General features: G+C 50.5%; 7 protein-coding genes across 7 annotated transcripts; 5 read left to right on the top strand and 2 right to left on the bottom strand.

Annotated features, from left to right (window-relative positions):
- Positions 1–847: 847 nt before the first annotated feature.
- GT037_006293 (uncharacterized protein) lies at positions 848–1,687 on the top strand (the record flags this gene model as incomplete). Its single annotated transcript, XM_038931340.1, has 3 exons — positions 848–952; positions 1,010–1,239; positions 1,306–1,687. The coding sequence occupies 3 exons, from the start codon at positions 848–850 to the stop codon at positions 1,685–1,687; spliced, it is 717 nt and encodes a 238-aa protein (XP_038785837.1).
- A 367-nt stretch (positions 1,688–2,054) lies between these two features.
- GT037_006292 (long chain fatty alcohol oxidase) lies at positions 2,055–4,292 on the bottom strand (the record flags this gene model as incomplete). The annotated part of the gene is made up of 1 exon (XM_038931339.1): positions 2,055–4,292. The coding sequence occupies one exon, from the start codon at positions 4,290–4,292 to the stop codon at positions 2,055–2,057; it is 2,238 nt and encodes a 745-aa protein (XP_038785836.1).
- A 3,147-nt stretch (positions 4,293–7,439) lies between these two features.
- Positions 7,440–8,709, top strand: GT037_006291 (zinc fyve-like protein; the record flags this gene model as incomplete). The annotated part of the gene is made up of 2 exons (XM_038931338.1): positions 7,440–7,898; positions 8,329–8,709. The coding sequence occupies 2 exons, from the start codon at positions 7,440–7,442 to the stop codon at positions 8,707–8,709; spliced, it is 840 nt and encodes a 279-aa protein (XP_038785835.1).
- Positions 8,710–9,910: 1,201 nt separating this feature from the next.
- On the top strand, positions 9,911–11,742 carry GT037_006290 (trna-dihydrouridine synthase c; the record flags this gene model as incomplete). The annotated part of the gene is made up of 2 exons (XM_038931337.1): positions 9,911–10,096; positions 10,159–11,742. The coding sequence occupies 2 exons, from the start codon at positions 9,911–9,913 to the stop codon at positions 11,740–11,742; spliced, it is 1,770 nt and encodes a 589-aa protein (XP_038785834.1).
- A 686-nt stretch (positions 11,743–12,428) lies between these two features.
- GT037_006289 (uncharacterized protein) lies at positions 12,429–13,658 on the top strand (the record flags this gene model as incomplete). The annotated part of the gene is made up of 1 exon (XM_038931336.1): positions 12,429–13,658. One exon carries the CDS (start codon positions 12,429–12,431, stop codon positions 13,656–13,658), a length of 1,230 nt encoding a protein of 409 aa, XP_038785833.1.
- A 1,243-nt stretch (positions 13,659–14,901) lies between these two features.
- GT037_006288 (uncharacterized protein) lies at positions 14,902–15,924 on the top strand (the record flags this gene model as incomplete). The annotated part of the gene is made up of 1 exon (XM_038931335.1): positions 14,902–15,924. The coding sequence occupies one exon, from the start codon at positions 14,902–14,904 to the stop codon at positions 15,922–15,924; it is 1,023 nt and encodes a 340-aa protein (XP_038785832.1).
- A 201-nt stretch (positions 15,925–16,125) lies between these two features.
- Positions 16,126–20,524, bottom strand: GT037_006287 (uncharacterized protein; the record flags this gene model as incomplete). Its single annotated transcript, XM_038931334.1, has 8 exons — positions 16,126–16,442; positions 16,487–16,883; positions 16,936–17,276; positions 17,323–17,505; positions 17,553–17,949; positions 18,356–18,678; positions 18,747–19,217; positions 19,819–20,524. The coding sequence occupies 8 exons, from the start codon at positions 20,522–20,524 to the stop codon at positions 16,126–16,128; spliced, it is 3,135 nt and encodes a 1,044-aa protein (XP_038785831.1).
- Positions 20,525–21,670: the final 1,146 nt, after the last annotated feature.

The raw sequence follows: 21,670 nt of genomic DNA, 5'->3' as shown, positions 1-21,670 counted from the left end.
CTAAGGTCCATGCATCCACAACCCAACCAATACCCACAACTGGGTATATTATACCCATCTACCAGCGTAATGGGCCCATTTATGTGTCCAGCGCAACGATGACCCCAAGCTTAACTGACTTCCCTACCATATACCATCGTCACTCTCGGTCTATTGGTACAACTGTCACTGCAAGGACTGTGCGACATAGCGCCTATTCTAGCTTCCTCCAGATGGTGAACTTTAGCGCCGGCTGGTGGGACTTCTTTCTTCACTGTCGGGCTAACAAATATTGCGGGGAATTGCAGTACGACATAAACATCACCATGCATGGACGGCACTAAACAACCGATCACCACTTATCTCTGCCCAGAGCGATGTTGCATTCGCTGAGTAAATACTGATACAGTGGTCATGTCAGAAAGGTCTACCATCTGGATCTACGTGCTACCATTGTAACCACCCAGGGGTTGACCACAAATCAACAATGTGGATACATGTTGTCAAGGCTAAGCAAGAAAATTATGATCAGATTGCTTAAATACCTTATTAAAGCTTGGCATCTCTCGTTAGCTAAGAGATTTATGCTGTTTGTTAAATACTAATGATTCTCCGAGTTTTGACGTCCGTCGTACTCACATTCACCATTTACACTCGTAACAGTGAGTTATGAATGTTTAGACGGACGAACACTCAACTCTAATTCCAAAACGCATGCTTATATATATACATCTTGAGCCTGTCAGTGTGACGTCCCATACAGATATAGAGGACTGTTGCACTACAGGTCTCTATCTGAAACCTGTAAGTTGTCACTGCTACAAGTCTCCCATCAATTCTCTTTGAAAACTTCCCAAAATCGTTCAACATGGTCGTCATCGCAATTGCTGGTGGTGCAAATGGCCTGGGTCGCACTATTGCGGAGACGGTTCTTCGCCAGGGCAAACATCTGGTGAAGATCTTGAGCAGATCAGTAAGCAAAAACTACTTGTGTGATAACAAAAGACCTCGTTATACTAAGAACATCAAGGCGGATGCTAAGCTTGCAGCCGAGATTGGCAGTGAAATTATCGCTGTCGATTATGACAACATTGACAGTATGAAAAAGATCTTGGAAGAGAATGATGTTCATACAGTGATCTCTATGATGTTTTTGACCACTTCAGCAAAGCCGCAGAATAACCTGGTGATGGCTGCAGATGCGTCGAAGGTAACGAAGCGTTTTGCTCCAAGTATTTGGGGCGTCCCCATGGCTCGAGAGTAAGTGCTAGCGAAGTTCCAATCCCATTTGGCAACAGAACTGCTTACATTGTACACACCGTGTAGACAAGCCGACGCCGCTAATTTCATCATTAGCCGTGTCAAGTTCGAAAGTGTGGAAGTTCTAAAGAAGACATCCCTCGAGCACACACGGTTCTATGTGGGTTTCTTTCTTGATTACTGGGATTACCCCCACGTACCTACACATGTAGCACCTCTGACTATGGCCGTCGACATGCAAAACGAGTTCGCCGCTCTCCCCGGTACCGGAACGACTCCAATCTCATTTATCCACACTGTGGATATTGCGAAGTTTGTAGCTGCGAGCTTGGATCTCCCAAAGTGGGACGAGGAGAGCTACATTCTTGGGAACAGGCTTACCTGGAATGATTTCGTCAAGACTGCAGAAGAAGTTAAAGGCAATATATCCCGCCAGGAAGTACCATAGTGTACTTGCTAATATGAAATAGGAATAAAATTCCAAGTTACATATGACTCGATCGAAAAGCTTGATACAGGAACGGTGGCGGACCTTGAGACTACGGGGTGTTTGACTTGAAGCCCGAAAAGACACTCAACCAGGTGTTTCCTGAGATCAAAGTGAGCTCAATAAGGGATGTTCTGCAAAAGGCTTGGGGAAAACATTGAAGAAAAGTCTTCAGTAGCATAAAGTGCGTCAATGACAGAAGCTATCATGCGTTCTCATAGCACTCAAATTCAAAAAAAAAAACAAAAAACGCTTTATATTTATTACAATCTTTCTATGTCGTTGGAGTTCCCATTAGGGAGTACATATTCTCCTTGGAATGATGTTCCTACAACCTCGGCCTCTCCTCCATCCCCTCTCTGATCCCTCGACTGATCCAATCACTAATGGCCATATTTGTAACCATAGGATTAACTCCACTAGCGCTCGGGAACACACTTGCATCAGCCACATACAGGCCCTCAGTGCCCCAGACAACGCCTCGCGGGTCAACAACACCGTCTTTCTCCTTCGCACTCATCCGGCAAGTACCCATTTGGTGCGCGGAGACGTACACACTCTCGGGTGACGGTAGGCCCATGTTTCTGATATCCTCAATCCAAGTCTGGAATTCTGGGTCATTAATACCCTCGCCCGCGGGCATGGAAGGATCCCGAACGAATGGTCGCATATTGGGTATTACGGTGAAGATTTCCTGTGCTCCTTCCACATACTGAATCTTCGCAAGCGCAATAACACCTTCTAATACGTGTTTTTGGTCAAACTTGGATGTCTGGTATGAGAACCTCACGCGGCCGTCGACTGGATCTGGATACACTCGCCCTGTATCGCGGTCCCTTGCAATGGAAATGTACCCAACCATGTGTTTCAACTTCGCCGCGTCGATTTTGTATTGCATAGCGCTCTTCCAATCAACCCACATAAGACACGCAGAAGGAACCATGTTCGTAGCTTCAAGCTTGACACCATGGCCTTTGCCATCCATGTTTTCGAACTCGCCTACTACCGCAGTGAGTATCCCGCCTTCCCAAGGTTTGATCTCTTCCTTGTGATAAGCGCCAAGGAAGGTGACGGGGTGAAGGTATAGGTTGCGACCTATCTGCGGGTTCTTGAGTCCAGAACGCATGAGGAGAAGCGGAGATTGCATGGTTCCTGCTGATACGACAACACGCTTTGCTTTGATGAGAACACGGCGGGTTGTTAAGGGAGAACCAGCAACGCCGCCTTGAGCGTCACGGGATGTCCATGTGCCAAGTACGCCGGTTGCTATCTTTCGGCCGTTCTTGTTGGAGAAGATTACTCTCTCTGCGTGGAAGCCTTCGATGAACTTTGCTCCCGCTCGGGCAGCGTCGGGGAGGAAGGATACTACCGGGCCTTGCTTTTCGCAGGAGCCACAGCCAAAGTTGCAATAACCACAGTAGTGTTGTTGTCCACCGGTATTTTGTGGCACAGGCTTAGCGGTCCAGCCAAGTTTCCTGGCACCTTCAAGTAGTATCTCGTTGTTGCGATTCTGCTTGATGTTCTTGTCTGAGACGCCCATGCGATCACAGACACGATCTAATGACTCTTGGAATTCTGCAGACGTGAAAAATGGAAGACCTCGTCCTGCCCACTCGCGACGGACATAGCCCTGTGTTTGGAGAGAAGCAGACCAGTTGACAGTACCTCCACCGCCCATGGACTGCCCTGCTACAACACTGACAGAACTATCATCGGATGTCAAGAACGATCCACTCATGAAAAGATGGTGCCATCCATCCAATTCAGCCATTGGGAAATGATCTGGACTCCAGTGATATGCCTTCTCTACGATCAACACTCGGTGCCCGGCTTCCGCGAGGTTCTTCGCGGTCACACCACCTCCACACCCACTTCCCACTATCACCACGTCTGTCTCGATAACTTCAGGCTTGTCGCCGGGAGGAATCTGAATGAACTCATAGTCGAAACCCTTCCCAGGCTTCATGCCCAGGGGCACGCGTGGGGCGCCTATAACGCGTCTCAATGCAGGCGACGTCTTGATCCAAGCCTGTTTAGTAATGATCACCAACGAGCGACGCAGTTGGCGAAGCGCTCCAAGCCGCGCGGTAGCCCAGCCCTGAATGATTGACTCTCTTACATGAGCGGGTTGCTCGCTAATTGGTGTAAGATAGCCAGTCAGTGCTAGTGATCCCGCTCTAGTATTGAGGACATTCAGCACCATACACAGCTCCTTTCTTTGGTTCTGTGGCATGTACATAGCGAAGACACGTTGTAATTCCGCTCGAAACGCTGGGTCCTGACTCGCATAGTCATCCAGGTAGTCCTTCACCGTTGTTACCGCATCAGGGTCATTCTCCGGTGTTAGAGCCCTCAGCTTGCTAATTGCGGTCGAGTAATCGGTGTCGGTCGTAGCGATTTCAGTGCGCGTCTTCGCCGTGGACATGGGCTTGATTGCTGGGATGACCGCATCCGCAATAGCAAGAAGCGTCTTCCATTGTTGGGACGTGAGCGGATCCTCAGACGGCAATGGTGGGAGCGGAGTAGCTTTCGGCGAAACGGGCTCAGTTGAGAAAGTTGAAGACATTTTGCCACGTAGATTTGAGAATCCAGGGATAGCCTTGATGTCGCGCGTGGACCCTCAAAGGGTCTTTCAGGTGGAGCAGCCGGGCATGCTAAAGTAGTGCAAACGCAGGTGTCGTCTTGTTTTGTATCCACAGTCGTCGAGAGTGAAAGCAACGCTTCCCCGCGTCACAAGCTGCTCCATTGTTGTCAACTACCTAGGTATTAGGGGCGACACTGGCGTGGCAATTTGAGCCTCGGTCCGGAAAACAAACTTCATGATGGCGTCTCGGCAAGGAACGCCAAGGTAGGCGTTGTCCGTGAACATCGGAAGCCGGAAGAGCAGATTCGCCGGAGATTTGAGAACGTCTGGCTTTGATGTCGTGAGGGCTGTGGATGCTGTGGATGCTGTGGATTGATATTGCTATGTCTTGCATTGATCTACGCGGTAAAATCCACGGGCAGATCACAGTGGCAGTCGTCTTAGCTCTCGACCTCGGGACGGGGCCATTGCGCAGCCTTGGAAGCTGAGTACCGTGGATCTTCCATCGGCGCACTCAAATAGCATAATCCGAAGTTCTTGCGGTATCGTGAGGTCGTGGGCCACTGGCCGGCGGCGCAATTTTAGTGAAGCGCACGATGCGACCCGAAGATGGCGGAATTAACGCCACGATGTTTGAGTCTCGGCGAGACTGCCCGGCGTCTAAGCCAGAATCTGCACCTGGTACATATGCACGGATGAAGCATCATGCGATTAGTACGCGAGAACAACAGATGAGGTTGCATTTGACTATCTAGGAAGTCGCACGTGCCCGGCTTTCAGAGTTGTTTACGTTGCTACTACACACCTAGGTAACGTGTCTTCTCAAAGCCCGGCCGTAATCATGGTCGGCATTTGCTACAAGCCGTGGTTTCCGAAAGGTCAAGGAGGCATACCTCACATCTATAAGCTCATGAGCCGGAACGGCAGTAAAAACAAACTTTTGTTAGGCTATGTTCCAAGATTTCGTCGTGCTGTTTGTTCTTGTAAGCCAGATGGACGTTTTCAGCAATACAATAAATCTACACCTCACTCACTCACGCGAATGATTGGTTCCAGGCTGTGTCCCAAGCTTCTTACATCCCTGGATAAAGATCTACTGGGTATGCGCTTACCATTAAGCGACTGGGCCTGAAGCTGTCTTGCGAGATCCAGTATACTAGGCTGACGTACCTGTCATGGTAGTGTCGTCCATAGCAATTGTGACCATGCAATCGATTTCGTCCACGTTCAGGTTGAACTCATCATCAAGGCGTCGCTGCTGGTCTACTAGCTCAGAAGGTTCAAGCTGTTTCACCTGCCGCTTGTCGACGTCTTTATCTTTAATGTCCCATCGAGGCATATAGAGATCGTCGCTGTCAGCTTCATGATTGTCCCGGATTGATGAGAATCCTAGATACTTGACGTGATAATCCACTGTGAGGTCACAGTATGCTCGGTATCTTCTGCATCACAGCCGGCCATGCCGTTGTGGGATATTACCAAAACAAATTACTGCCATGTAGGAAAAAGACGTCACGAGACATCACGAGGACTTGTCGTCCTTGTCCGGCGGTTGCTACTGCAGAAACGACGTAAACGGCATCGAGGAACCAGAGAACGTCGTCACTGAGGAGCGGTGAAGGTGTATCGGCCGTAGAAAGACCGGTGAATCAACGGAAGGATGAAAAGCAGACGTTTTGCAACGTCTTGGACGCGCGCATACGTCAAAGTTTTGGCGGCGAAAGTTGCGGAGTGGGTGGGTTCTGGTCTGATGGCAGGGCTTCGCGTGGTGCTAAAGACGACCGGGGATGGCTGCACGCCATACTGCTCAGCTCTCAAGGACCGCTTCATGATCCACGCTCACAACGCGACGCTACCTTACCCATAAGCGGGTACGATTTCATTAAGAGTCCCACCTTTTCCACGATCGTGAGGTCTGGCCGAATAGCCTCCAGGTGGGATCGAGTGGAGCATAATATATTGGATAATTGCGCGCGCGCGTCGTTGCTACAGGAGCTTGCAGTGGCATCGGAGTGGATGAGGTGCATTGAATAGCTAGGTAGCGTGGCAATTATGCCCCGCCAGTTGTTGCAGGCTGGCCGCAGTTGAGCGGGATTGGGGCGCCTCTCGCGGCTTACTTGCCTGTCGTTTAGAGGTGAGGTATGCTGTCATGTCCATCGTGTCCATCAACGTCTATCGCGGTCTGTTGAGCAGGATACAATCACGATACGACGCGGAGACTACATCATATCCCCAGGGCAGAGTTCACGCTTGACGCAGCAGTTCCGTCCTCGGAGAAGGTCGAGGGGTTGCTTTTCGTTTGGCCCTGGTGTGATTGGCTAGAGATAAGAGACGCCCAAACGGGAAGAAGTGGAACCCAACGGCTGGCCGCCTCAAGAGGGCTAAACTCACACAGCGAAGGAAGAGGGGAGGGAGTTCCTTTTGGGGGAACGGGAAACGGAGGCGTTCGCGTGGGACGGAGATGGTTGTTTATGCGCTTTTGTCGAGGTGTGTTTTGGGAGTGTTGCAGAGCAGAGCAAGTCTGGTGGGAAGAAGGCAGTTCCCAAGGCGTTACTCGATGCAATGTTCAAATGGCCGGTCGTAGCCCGATGATACCCTGTCGTTCTTTCGGTTGCCAAGCATGACAGGCATCCCCCTTCGGGCTATCGCCGCCCATCCGTCAGTTCGCTGTAGGTAATTATTAGCAGAAGCGCTGGCTGGCTACAAGTTAATTCATCCTGCCTGTCCCCAGAGCCTCACCCCAGGTCTCCTCCGCACTCACGCGACACCGCTGTTTCTTATCTCGCCTCACATATCTCTCGCATATCACCACACATATCACCTTCCCCTTCACTCGACTATGTCCTGCTGAACCACGGTCGACTTTGTGGCCCCGGCGTCTGTTGTACCACCGCCCGACTGTCCTCTTATCGCCTGCACGTCAGCTACCAATTTACGACCAACCAAAACACCAACACACCCTACAAGGAGCCGCACTCCCGTTCCACGGCTGCATACCACTGATTGCACCAATACCAGTCGTCCACTTTCACCGCCAGTCGATACCGACCTAGGACGTATTATACACCTCCCCGTCGACTTGACTTGCTTTGCCCCGACTACATCCAACCTCTAGTTACGACCTTCAATATGGCCACAACATTCTCTTCAGCAACGGCGATTCCGCACAACACACATGCACATGCTCCTTACCAACACCACGCATACCGCAAGTCGACACACTCGACACACTCGCAGTACTCGCCCACAAACTCGGGCCTGAACACGCCCGCCAACATCTCTCCTACCTCCCCGCGCACCACACATCTGCCCCTCGCCCGCCATCAGGGCATCTATCAGCCCAGGACCGCCATCGGGATACCCGCTGCGCTGCGCAAGACGGAGAAGCCCAGCAGCAGGTCGCCGCCAAAGGTCGACTCTGGCGTCAGCTCTCCCAGCCAAGCATGGTCGGCGGGAGCATTTGGGTGGGTCGCAAATGAGGGCAGCGCGACTCCTGGCTCGCAGATTGGCAACGAGGACATGCAGAGCCTCTACAACGCCGAACCACTGTCGCCTGTCGCTGGGCCAATCACACGCAACCACTGGCAGGTATGTATTGACGCTTTTCCTACTTGTTCGTTATGCCGCTGCTAGCCCGCACGGCCTTCCCTGTCGCGTGCTCAACCAGGCCTCGAGGCTCAGATCTTACGTACATGGTCCGAGTGGATCCTCTGTTAGCGTGCCCTGGTCTGGCCTCCCGCTGTCTGCAGAGCCGAGATGCCGAGCGCTTGGTGTGCCACATCTCAACAAGACGCTGCCACCGCCTGTCGGAGGCGACTCTGGCCGTCCTGGTCATCGTCCTGTGCATGTCGGATTCGTCTTCGGATAATTTCCATCGTACAACGCCGGCACCGCTTGCTCTATTCAGACAGTCGTCCCCCACGCTATTCTTTACCCGATGCAGGGCTGAAGTTCGTGCTAGCGACACTTGTCCACTCTTTTCATCCCTGCCTAGTCCAGTCATGCTAACAGTCCCTAGGCCGATAGTTCCACTTCGGTGTGCTCCGCATCATCCTGCCAAGAGCCCTTTGGCTTCTTCCAACGTCGCCACCATTGCCGCAAGTGCGGCGGCATCTTCTGCTGGCAGCACTCGCGCAACAATGTCCGTCTCGATGAGCTCGCACGTTTCCATCCTGAAGGCCATTGGCACCGTGCCTGCGACCGATGCCACAGCTCCTTCCGCGAGTGGGAGCACCTTCGGTCCAGCCGCACCAACAGCGAGAGCTCAGACAGCAGCAACGGGCCCAGTCCAGCCGCAAAAGCCATCGAGGCTCCTGCTGCGGCGAAGCGCCCCGAGACCACGCGCGTTGGCAGCATAGCCCAGAGTTTCCAGGGCACATGGAACTGGAGTACCTTCTAAACAACATCGGCGTCTTCCGCATCGCCTTCATATCTTCATGACCCCTGGACGGATGGATGGTCTTCTGATCCCGGCGTACCTTCTTTTGATGATATCCGGAGACTGGCCAGCATTGCCTTTGTGCACTGGTTCACTCCACCTTTTTCCTTGGCTTCTTCCACGAAGCATTGTCCGGCATAAACCAAACTGCATATCATCGGCGTTGTCGTGCTTTTCAACCATTGGGACCTTTCCAAAGATAGGTGGTGTTTGTCCTTCTCTTGCGATTCAGCGTTTTCCTTCACCTCCTACACCATAGAGAACAGTCTTCTCTTTTTCTCTCCCTTTGTGGAGACGTCATAACGGCCGATGAGATATCCGACTAATGCTAGTCAATGAGGATGCGGGATGGATGGAGGCTTTTTGATTGGGAACAACTGGCGTATTTTGTGTTGCGGGTGGTCATGTAGCTGTATGTTGTGATGAATCTACACTGGTATATTCCGATTGTGTGTCCTTGACAAGCTTTGGAGATGCGGAGTGTTTGATATATGGATAATTTGCTTGACTCAGGTGTCGTGATGTGGTACCCTGATGGCGTGATGTCGGGAAAGGTATGGTCGAGCCAAGGACCAGTGTTAGGCTATGGCACGGTACCTTTGTTGATGTGTCTAGGTACCATGTCGCTGGGAAGCAATGCTTGCTATGATCAAAAGTGAAGTTTGTACAATTGTGTGAAGACGGTCAGTGACCTTAAACAAGTTTGGGAAAGGGCGCAGACGACGGTGCCTAAGACGTGTTGACGAGCAAGCTGAATCCATGGTTCATGCTGAGAAACCAGCAATATCAATGGTGGACAAGCTATGCAAAGAAAGAAAGGAAGATCGAGCTCACCATAACATAAGGTGAGTCTTGTTGTACCACGACAAAGTTTCAACAAACGCTCAATGGCGATACGGAGATATCCTGCACTCCGATTGGTCAGTGTTTCGTGCCGAGTGGAGTGCGGGATGGCGTTTTTTCGCAGAACAAGCACACCACGAGTCAAAGCTACCCTGACGCATCTCGCAACTGCGCACGGTTCGTACCTGGCCTCACCTCGTTCGTGCTTTCACACCGTAAGAGATTCGGCGTCATACGTCCTCTTCTCCTCCAAGCGTTTGGGGGCGCCATCGCCCCCAGGGTAGCGAGCCGATTGCCGAGACGGTATTTTGCGAACACGATGACCACGACCCAGACGACGATGCAGGCCAACGGAGAGATGGCGGGGGTTATACACGGTCAAGACCACGGAGATGCGTCCGTTCAAGAAAACGGAAACAGAAGGAAACTCCACGGACGTGCATTCTATGAGAGTATCGGCAGTCCGAAGCTGGTACTCGCGCCTATGGTGGAGCAGTCAGAGTTCGTATGTCTCTTCAATTCAATACAACTGGCCTGGAATCATGGCTAATGACATAACTTTTGCAGGCATGGCGATTACTGTCGCGCTCGTTCCTTCCCGAGTCTCAGCAGAAGAACCTCCTAGCGTATACCCCAATGTTCCACTCCAAGATGTTCGGTGAAAAGAGCAACTACCGCGATGCTCACTTTCAGCCTCTCAAATCGACTATTCCGTCACCCACCGACTACTATCACCTTTCACAACTACCCGACTCAGATAGACATCTAGACGGCAACCCAGCATTTGACAGACCTCTTACGGTACAGTTCTGCTCAAACGACCCCGAAGATTTCTTGCGGGCTGCAAAACATGTTGCGCCTTTTTGCGATGCGGTAGACTTGAACCTGGGATGTCCACAAGGTATTGCGAAGAGAGGCAAGTACGGCGCTTTTCTACAAGAGGACTGGGACCTGATATCAAGGATGATACGCAAGCTGCACGAGGAGTTGGAAATTCCGGTTACAGCAAAGATGAGGGTGCTTGAGACACCGGAGAAGACTCTGGCATACGCAAAAACACTACTAGATGCCGGCGCAAGTATCATCACAGTACACGGCCGACGGAGAGAACAGAAGGGCCACAACACAGGACTGGCAGATTGGAAGATGATTCGGCATCTACGGGAGAACCTTCCCAAAGAGACTGTGATATTCGCCAATGGAAACATCCTCCAGCACGAAGATATTGCGACATGTCTGGAAGCGACAGGCGCAGATGGCGTCATGAGCGCAGAAGGAAACCTTTACGACCCGACCATATTCGCCGCACCACCTCCATCTGGTCAGGAAGGACGAGAGTACTGGCGCGGGCGCGACGGAAAAGGCGGATATAGGATGGACGCTGTGATGCGACGATACATGGACATCATTCACAAATACGCCCTCGGCCAGGAACCACCACAACGGAAACCACTTTGGATGCCTGGAGATATCGAAGAGCTGCCACAAGAAAACACCAACAACGCAGCGGAGAATGGCAAGAGAGCAGGAGATGAACAAGACGGCCCACCACAGAAAAAGAGAAAGCCAATGTCTAAATCGGAAAAGAAGAAAGAGGCGTCGAATCCCAACCTCACGGCTATGCAAGCACATCTTTTCCATCTCCTACGTCCTCTCGTCTCGCAACATCATAATGTGCGCGACGCACTCGCTCGATCACGGACAGGCGACATCGACGCGTTTGAAAACGTGCTGAGCCTTGTAGAGAAAGCCGTCAAAGAGGGTATCCAGAAGTATGAGGAGGAGCATGCCAACGAGACGGCTTCCGCGCCAGAACAGCCCGCTACGATGGAGGAGATCACAGGAGAAAACTTGGATCCGTACGAATCTTCCCTCGCAACTGTAGCTCGCGTCAAAAGACCATATTGGGTCTGTCAACCATATGTCAGACCGCTGCCTAAGGAAGCATTGGAGAAAGGGAGTATGACGGTTAGCAAGAAAGAGAAGAAGAGGCTAGAAAAAGAGGCAGAGAAGTTGGCTAAGAAAGACGAAGATGAAGCCAAAGCCGTGGGGCTCGAGCCTGGGGGTAGGGTGGAGGAGAAGGTTGCGGATGATGTGAATGGGAACAGTGAGATTGTAGAGGAGCCCAGGGATGGACTGGTTGCTGGATAAGTGGGAGAATGAAAGTGGGGAAGAGATGTAGATACCCAATAACGCAATAATAAACCATAGCAATCTATTTGACACTGCAGCAAACCAGATTTGTAGGTCACAATGCCGCTGTACAAGATGCCGATGCCGACTCGCTAAACCCTGCTTACCTATACGTCAGCGCCAGGGCCATGTTTACTGATTGTCTTTATTGCTGCATCGGCCGCTGTTTGCTAACTTGCTATAGTAACACCTTCGACTACAGTGCCCGACTAAATTCTCCGCGTCATATCTTCTGAACAATCTGATTGGAGGGCTCGAATGCAAGATGAGTGCGATAGCTGGCTTCATACCTGTAACAGCAAAGGCGGCGAATGTATGCCTGTATTGTCGGGTAAGAAAACAAAAATGCGACCGGACGCTGCCACAGTGCGAGAGATGTGCTGTGTGAGTCCTTTCTTTTTCTGGGATGCTTTTGTTGACAACCGAGTCTAGTAGCTTTAGACTAATATACTGCCAGGAAAGGAAAAGTATGTGATTACACGCCATACAAAGAGCCGCCACGACTCGGAGACGTGGACCCAGAGCCATCAATTATAAGCTTCGAAGGATGTACTCATGTCGATCTTTCGTCGCGGAGTACGACGGCATTGCTGCATGCGGTAACAGTAGTTGCCGACTTTAAGGATGCTTCCGGCAGTAAGGCAATGCTAGCGGATACAGTATACGACATACTGGATCAAGCCAACGTGGATATATCTCTTGTTTTGGAAGATTTCGGTCCGTCTATCCACCAATGGTGTCCTATCGTCCCGGAAGACTTTCTGAAAGATCGGCAAAATCATGCTTCGTATGAGCAACCACCACAGGAGGAAACATACCGTCCATTCCTATCGTTATGTCTGTGGTTAATGAGCCGCCGACCATGCGACAATGCAGAGCACATAACCCACTGCCAAATTTACCGCGCATTGAAACAATCGCTTGCCATGTTCCAAAGCGGCACTAATGTCAACATATCAATCCTCCAAGCATCCATGCTCCTTACTCTCTACGAAACAAGTCACGGCATGTCAAACCAAGCTTTCCAAACCATGTCAGCAAGTGTGGGTATACTCCAACTCCTACAACATTCAGCCACAAAAAGCGCAAACCTAGTTTGGACACTAGAATGGATAAAACCAAGTCTGCTCATGCTAGACCGCGTCCTAACTCTGACATCACCTACGCACCTTCCTCTGGCTCTGCCCTCTTATCACACAACCACTCAATGTATCTCGTACAATCTGGCTCCTGAAATACCACCGCACCCACCACTTGGATCAGCATCAGCAACGTCTGCACGGAAACTACACATTCGATCCACCGTCGCTCTGGCTACAAGCTCAGCTTTGGAATACATATCCTCTCTTGTTCTCAACCCTTTGTCACAACCTACTCACGCCTACGATACAGCCACATCAAGTCTAACATCCTGTATTCAAGCCCTGGTCTCCAAGCCCGAGCCGCATACTTGGCTGCACTGCGACGCCATTGCCCTGGCCTTTTGCACAAACATTCTACTCCAAGAAGCACAGATGCGGCATCTGTCATCTACCTTGCCGGTGCTAGCAGGACGTCCACGTCCAGAGTATGAAAAGGTACATTTGGCGCTCAAATATGCGAGACATATGGCGTGGGATATGGTGAAGGTGGGGATCCAGAAGATCAGCGGAGAAGGAGAAAGTGGAGAGAAAGGGGTAGGTGAAGTGGGAAGATTACCTTTTGCAGGGTTATGTTGTGTTGTTAGAGCGGGGGTGGCAGTTTTGAAAACGAGAGAATTCTACTCAGATGGTGATTGTGTGGAGGAGAAGGAGGTGGAAAGGTTTAAGAGGGTGGTTGAAATGTTCGCTGGGAGATGGGGAGTTGGACAGTTGTACTTGCGAACATCGAAATGAGCGAGGTTGTCAACAACGAATGACGTTGCGTTGTAGAGTAAGAACAGACTAATGTTTCTTTCTATTCCCAAGCCCATCTCTTCATGATGCAATTGTTAGCATTGGCTTGGCGAAATGAGATACTCGTATGAGACTAGCTCGGAAGGCCAATATTTAGGCTTATCATGCCTTATCCAATGAATTGCGATACGATCGGGCCGCGACCAAGTGTCATGTAGAACAAGGTCACGATTTGGCCGCGAAGCGGCCCGACTTTCAAAAATCTACTGAACAAAACATGGCTGGCACCATGCGTAGTCTCGAAACTACGAACAAAGCGCATTGCGATTACTAAACATAGCATCCTCACAAGCTCAGATCACGGGATGGTTCACTTACTTATCGCCGAAGCAATGATTAGTTTTGGGTGAAGCTTTTCCGGCTCCTGCCCAAACGCTATTCCGCTCCCCCCAAAAAGTTCACATGAAAGCAATCGGCTACATAGAGATCTAAGACCAAATGAAAGCAATTAGGTACCTAGAGATACTATCCTCAAATATAAGATGAAAGAGCTCCGTCACCTAGAGAGACTAGATGGAAGCATTCCGCCACTTAGAAAGATCAGACGGAAGCGTTCCGCCACTCAGAAAGATCAGACGGAAGCAATCCTTCACTAAGAACTTGCCTAATCGGGCGATGACACTCAAAGGTGTTGACAACCTCTGCTATTATCACTACGTATTGGTGGCTTAGGGACCCTCTATCTCGTCTGGTTTCCTTCCATCTCATCTAATCTTTTGGGGGGAGCCGTAAAAGCTTCCCCTTAATTTTGTCGACTTACTGCAAGGTCGGTCAGACACGATTTGCCATTTGAGTCGTACGATACATGGCTGTAGAAGCAGACACCAGATGTGATTGGGGAACGTTTCATGTCAACAAATGAAGAGTTGTACATGAATCCAGCCTCGTGTAGCTCTCTGAATGAATCAGATTTCTGTTCACAATTGTTGACATATTCTCGTTTGATCAAAGCATGCTACCCTGGGCAAAGCCTCGGGACGTAGATCTGTATAAGCTTACAAAGCCCTAGACCGACGTTATGTGCTAACGAATGCCGAGCATACTCTTCACCGAATTCCCAAGCAGACGACGCTTAGCAAGCAAAATGAGCTGTACGACTGATGATGGCACTCTTTACACAGCGTATAAATGCTGCACGAAAGAATGACATTGCATATCCAGAACAGCTTGACATCCATCCAATATGTTTCACCTCAGCACCTTCATCACTTTTCTCGCCATCTCGATCTTACGAGCTCCTCTTGTAGCAGCAGCAGCTCTACCGGCCAGCTCCCAGGCTTCCGTTCGACAAATATACCAATTCGACAATGGCACATGGGTAGAGAACATCGCCGTCCGTTCAAACGGAAACCTCCTTGTCACACTGATCGACCGCCCCTCCCTGTACGAAATCAATCCTTTCCACAACAACACTGCAACCCTCATCACGAACCTCGATGATGAAACGAATACGACCAGTCTACTAGGAATCACAGAGATGAGCCCCGACGTCTTCGTATTCATCGCAGGCAACTTCTCTATCGCACGAGCAAGATCAGACGCAGCGAGCTACTCGGTATGGCAAATCGACTTTAACCGTGGTGATTTGGCCAAATGCGAAAAGGTCTCCGAGATCGAGGCGCTCCCCGAAGCCAGTTTCCTGAACGGAATGACGACGTTGGATCGCGAGCAAGGTACCGTCCTGATCTCCGACTCTGTTCTGGGACTCGTTTGGCGATTGAATGTCTGGACGGGCAAGTACGATGTTGTACTCGAAGATGAAACGATGAAGCCGGCGGAGGGTACGCCCCTCGTGTTGGGCATCAACGGGATCGATATTTTCAATGGGTATCTTTACTACACCAATTCGTTGAAAGGATTCTTCTGCCGTGTTGAAATCGACACATCGACTGGTGAGGCGGTCGGACCATATGAAACCCTCCAAACCGATTTGCCTGGGGGGGATGATTTCGTCATGTCTGCGGACGGTGTCGCTTTCATTGCGCAAAATAGCGGGAACTCATTGGAACGAGTAGATGTAGATGGGACTCGAAGCTTGATCGCCGGAGGACTGAACACAACGGTGGTTGCTGGTGCGACTTCGGCTGCTTTTGGAAGAACTTGGAAGGATAAAGGCGTTGTTTATGTGGTAACATCGGGAGGTCAAGCTGCTCCTGTGAATGGTACTTACACCGAGGGTGGAAAGGTTGTCGCTGTCACTGTGTAAATAGTCGCTATTTCAGCATCTACAGAGTCCTTCTACAGAAGCTAGAATATCGATCTTTTACAATTAATTCTGAAAGCTCATGTCTCGTATAAGTGAACGATTCATGCAACAAAGCTTGACTGCTCACAACAATGGATCATCATAACCATGGGTGTATTGTGAGATTTTTCGACAAGAAACTGAATTGAGTTATGGGTTGGCCTAGTTCTGTCCCTTTGAGATGGTATTGTTTTCTCTGAAAAGCAGTGGAAGCGGTTCGAGGTGTAGCGTGAAACAGTCGGCTTGATGGTCAATGAAGTACTGGCATGAACTCTCCTTACAAGTCGCGGACGACACCGTGAATCTTCTAAAGATCATGGCAACGACCATACGCAGCTGCATCATGGCCAATGGCTTCCCTGCGCAATTGTATCCTCCAAAGCCAAAGGGCACGAACGCGTCTCTACGAAGGATGAGGTTAGGCTGGGAGGACCAGCGTTCAGGTATAAAGTCGTTGGGCTGGACAAACGCGCGTGGATCTATAAAATCAGTGGAAGTTTTGCTATGCGGTAGATGCCAATACCTCGATGCAGAGCGTACGTTGGTGTCGTTACGTTTATGTGGCCTGGTATATAACGACCTGCGATAATCGCACCTTCTGCAGGCGTCATTCGCTGAAGGCCAGAGGGTACGGGCGGATGCAGCCTCAACGTTTCGTTGATAATGCCAGTCAGATAAGGCTTGTTTAACAAGTCATGGTCATCGATGATTCCGTCTAAGCTCCGCAAATCTGACAACTCTTTGTAAAGCTCTGCTTGATATCCAGGGTGCTGACACATCAGGTAGCAGACATTAGACATTGTAATGGCGTTCGTATCAGCACCAGCAACGATGGCCAACTTCGCCTCACTCAAGGTGTTATTCTGGAATCCATCGGATTGCGATAAGTATGTGTATATGTCCGGCTCATGGATATGCATCTGCGCGTGTGAGCAGATCTAGTGTGAGGGATATAGCGCCTAGACGATTTACCTTCATGCGCAGTTGCAAAGCTTCGTCGTACCAACCTTCCCAAGACTTCTGCTTTTTTAGTGAAATGCGTAGTTTCCTGGCGATATGGAGCAGTGGCATACTGAGCAATGCGAAGCCAACCGCTTTTTGCTTCCTGAGGAATCCTGTCACGATCGGGCTTCGCTTATTCGTACTTTGCGTCTCAAACGATTTACCAAACGTCAGGTCGGATATCACGTCGAAGAAGAGGTCTAGAAAAGCACCACTAGCATCTATTGGTGTACTGGAAGCCGCGTGACGGGAAAGTATATCGGCCATAAGGCGATAGTGCCTCGTGAGACGTGGCGTATAGCCTTGTAATGCTAGGAACGTTAGCTAGCATTATACCAACAATTCATCTTCACTAACCGGTGCTGTGAAAAGCCTTGTCCCAATACCGACGTTGCCGTTTGTGAAGATCTGAGTCACGCATAAATTGCAAGGTGTGGGATGGGTAAGTTTGATCGTAGAATTCGCCTTTCCTGATGTTGTTTCTGGGGCCATGAACGTCCTTTATGGCATCGGGATGGCAAATTGAGAGTTCGCGTGGTCCTAGAGGGAATTAGTCGCACATTCATACGGCTGTAGTCCCGACTTACGTATACGCACGAAGTCTCCGTATTGGTCATGGAGACTGCGTAGCTTGACGTACAATTTCAGGTATGGTACGTTTTGCTTGATGACCCAGAGACTAGTTACGCGAGCAGCTGTTGGTCCAGGGAATGATTTGAGAGGATGTAAGAACAATCGATAGCTGATCATAGAACAGAGGAAGCCACTGAGAAAGCATGCAGCAACCGCGCTGGTAAATGCGACCGACAATTTGATGGAGACATCCTCACTGATGGCGATTGTTACCAACGTAGCTGTGAAAGTAGCACAGGCGAACGTCAAGATGTTGGGTGCGTGTCGATCCCATTCGAAATGTCTGGAGAAGACTGTAGTATGGAGCAGAATACCTGCAGCGAAAGTGATGACGAAATGAATGTCAAGCATCTTGCCTCGACAGCAACGGGCGTTTTATGTAGAGGTGTGGCTGCTTGCCATCATCTAGGGCGCGTAGCAACAGCTATATAACGCTGTCAAGATAGCGCTCGGTCTATGCGGCCGGCATTTTCGGTCTTTTGTTTTCACAAGCAATGCGCGAATGCGCTGGGGTTAGTTGACCTACAATTGTTCTGTCAAAATAGGTTCGATATGCGAGTGTGATTGTGTTGGTTGAGCTCTATCAGATTGTGGACATGTGCGGGTGTGGAAGTACGGCATGTAAACGGCGTCATCGGCACAGAAGGCATCAACCCCTTGGACGCTCATTGGTCGACATATGACGCCGCTTCGAGGGCAGTGTGGTTTATCTTGTGAACAAAGCAATTCCTCCCCCTTCGCCTTTCGTTTCGCTAACCTGCACATTCATCCCAGCCTTGCCATAGAAGCCTCTGTTCTTCTCCCCACACAGCACACTAGCTACGACATCTTCGCCTTCTTTTTGCGCTTCCAGAACTCCCCATCGGGCCAGCAGCTTTCCAACACCTTTACCTTGGTAGTCTGGATGTACACCACAAACATGCAGATCCCAGCATTCGGTTCGCTGGCCAGTCCAGTACTTCTCTGAGTTTGCGACAGCGGTATCGAGGAACGAGGCGCGTGTAGGGTCGGCGGCACGATTAGGGAACAACGCCAGGGATATGAAGTGGTAGGTCTTCAAGACGGGTGCGATGAGATTGCCTGTAAGAATGTTGATGTGAGTCGGGAGCCAGACTCATCTATCATGGGAAGTTTCGCGGCGAACATACGTGGATCTAGTACGCTCAACTCTTTGCTCTCTCCGCCTTTCCCAAGCCTCCTCCAATCTGCTGCCCCGACCACCTTTCCATTATTTGTTACGACTATGAATTGATGGCGCCAGTCCAAGAATCGTTCTCGGATCCCGCGGAGTAAGAACCAATAAACGTCATCAGGATAGTCTTTGCGATGCGGATGCATGATCTCTCCGATGATCTCATCGTCAAAGAACGCGGCTGTCCATACTGTCGCTATCGCAGACAGATCCGAGATGCCTGCAGCGCGAAGCTCGAATTGAGACATTGTAGCACGCTCTGCTGATTGCCGGACAGAGGTCAGAACTTCCTGCACAGCAAGTTCTACTGCGACGATTTCAATGGTATCCTCGATAATGAAACAGGTGCGTTTCTGCTGTAGAAGCTGATGTATGCGACACTGGAACGTCTCAGTAAACGTAGCTGCATTCATTGAGACGGGACGTACTTAAAGATGTGGTCAGATGCCCCACATGCCGGCTGCACCTTTATCGCTACGCGTGAGGAGCATGCATACACCAGGTCAAACACATTGGATCCTTCGGTTTGCCGTTAACGCATTCGGCTTGGAAGAACGAAGATGTATATCCAACACTCTACCACGACGTTTCTTACAGTTTTTCGATGCCTACGAGGCCTGTGCTACCGGTTGACCGACACACGACGCATTTCATTCATTCAGCAGGAGTTCACGGGCGCTTCGCAAGATCTACTACTCGTGCGCTTGATCCTCCCTCCTTCTGTACTCAGGATTGATGAAACCTTCCCGGGGCGAGTCAGCGCGGTTATTGAATATACTATCATCTTGTACCAGCCACATTGTCTGCAACTCTAGAACGATAATTGCTCGCCGTCAATTTCAGCGCGTAGCGCCTTCCGCGTTTCACATAAGGATCTCGATCCGCTTCTAGAGCATCTAATCCGCGTTTCGTAGAGCCACCGCCGCCCAATCCGATAGTATCCAGACATCACTCCTGACTATCTCTTCTTCAATTGCGCAGGCTTTCTCTTCCGACACACGCAAATTTAAAGACGTCTACCTATGAACGCTTCTTCGTTAGCCTCCTAGTGTTCCGCTTCGTAGCTGGATTTGAAGGCGCATGGATCGCAGGTTTCATAAGACGCCCAGGCTTCGTCTTCGCAGCCGGTACCGTTGATGTTGCGATAGTAGATTTCATGTGTCGTTTTGCCGGCCTTTTGGAAACCACTGTCTCTTCGTCTAGAGTATCCACGTAGTCATCGTCTTCATCAGTGACTATGGGCCGCTTCCGCTTCCGCTGTGCAGGGACGGGCAAGGCTGTATCGGCGTTCCGTGTGATGGGAGGGTTCTTGCCAGCGTGACGCGATGGAGTCTTACTGGCCGTGTTCAGAATTGGCTCAGCCTCCTGTGCTGCTGCTTTTCCTTTGTTACGTGTAATGGATCGGGTGTACCGGAGGTAGTTTGAACCACCTTCTCCAAGATGCGCAGGGCTGCTGTCAACATCAGTGCCGTCTTCGAATATGGATGCGGATGCACTCGCGCCACGATCGCTGGTCGGATTGAGTTCCTCCACAGGGCTGGTGAGCACGTCTTCGAAGAAATTGTCGCCTACTCGAGGGATCGTGGTATCGAGAGGGTGATGATTCGTCCTTGGTGTGTATTGTCCTTTCACTGTACCGTCGCTATTGCAGGGCAGTGAAGTGATCTTGAGCGCGATGTAACATTTACGAAACTTTGCCTCCTTTCCGCATAGCTCGGCCTTTCCATGACGCATTCCAAGCCGTATGGCCTCTATCACTCGGTCAGTGTCGTCGCTGTGCGCCATTATTGGTGCACTTGCCAGCCTCTAGCGAGGAAAGGTCATTGGAGATGAGCGCCTCGCTATCTGTTGCCATACAGGCATCGCAGTAGAAATTCAGAACATTGCTTCTTCTTAGTGCTCCCTTGTCCTTCGACGAGTTGTTACTGGCAACATGATAGCAGTTGGGTGCACATGGCTCGTCGGGCCTCGCTGTTACGATGATGTGTCTGCATTCCAGTATGTGCTCGTAGGACATCGATGGATTGAGGCACGAGTTGTTCTCTGGGGTAATATCGATGATTTGAGGGTACCTGGCAACTTCGTGTAAGGGCTTTTGCTTGAGTGACGGTGATGCATCTTTTTTGAGCCGCCAGCGGGAGGAGAGCATATTGCCGAACTGTTGCACGACAGACGGTGGCATCGCGCCTGTATAATGCGAAATTCCTGGGGGTGACTGTGTTTCGAGGCAAGTGCTGGGCCAGAGTTGTGTCAGTCGCTCGTAGTAGGTTGGGTGACCAGCACCGTGAATTGTGGGTGCAAGGCAGGCACGACTGGACGAGCCAAACAACTGTTGGTTTGCATCCTCTCACGCGACCCACTTACATTCACTCACTAGCGTACTCTCTCGTCCCTATATAAACAAGGGATTTCTCCTTCGTACATAGAACAATCAACTCCATACTCTCTTCTTGTTCAACAACAACAAGCCAAGGTGACCGATAAAACGGCACGGAAGCGAACAATCACGAGAAGACTCGCTAGTGAAGAGCAATAGACATTGGAATAGATAAGTGGTCACTGCGCATTTGGTTGCGCAGCACGTAATGACGCTTACTTGGGCTCTACCATCGATTCAACTGATGAACTGTGTAACATTGTCGTGATAACCACTAGTTATTTCAAGGCCTGCTAGAGATACTTTCAACGAGACGCGTCTTTGAAGTGTACCACTGCTTGCCAGTCACGTGGCGTATGCGACCCAGTGATCATCTATACATCCGCTGCTATCTACGTCGACCCACGGAACTACCATGGCCCATATTCGACGAGTCACCCACGACTTTCGAGATCTGCTTGCTCTACATGAAAGAGGAGGCTCTCACATGACAAGTATCATAG

This window comes from Alternaria burnsii (assembly GCF_013036055.1).
Source record: "Alternaria burnsii strain CBS107.38 chromosome Unknown 752, whole genome shotgun sequence".
NCBI classification, from domain to species: domain Eukaryota; kingdom Fungi; phylum Ascomycota; class Dothideomycetes; order Pleosporales; family Pleosporaceae; genus Alternaria; species Alternaria burnsii.
This window is presented reverse-complemented; position numbering and strand designations above follow the sequence as displayed.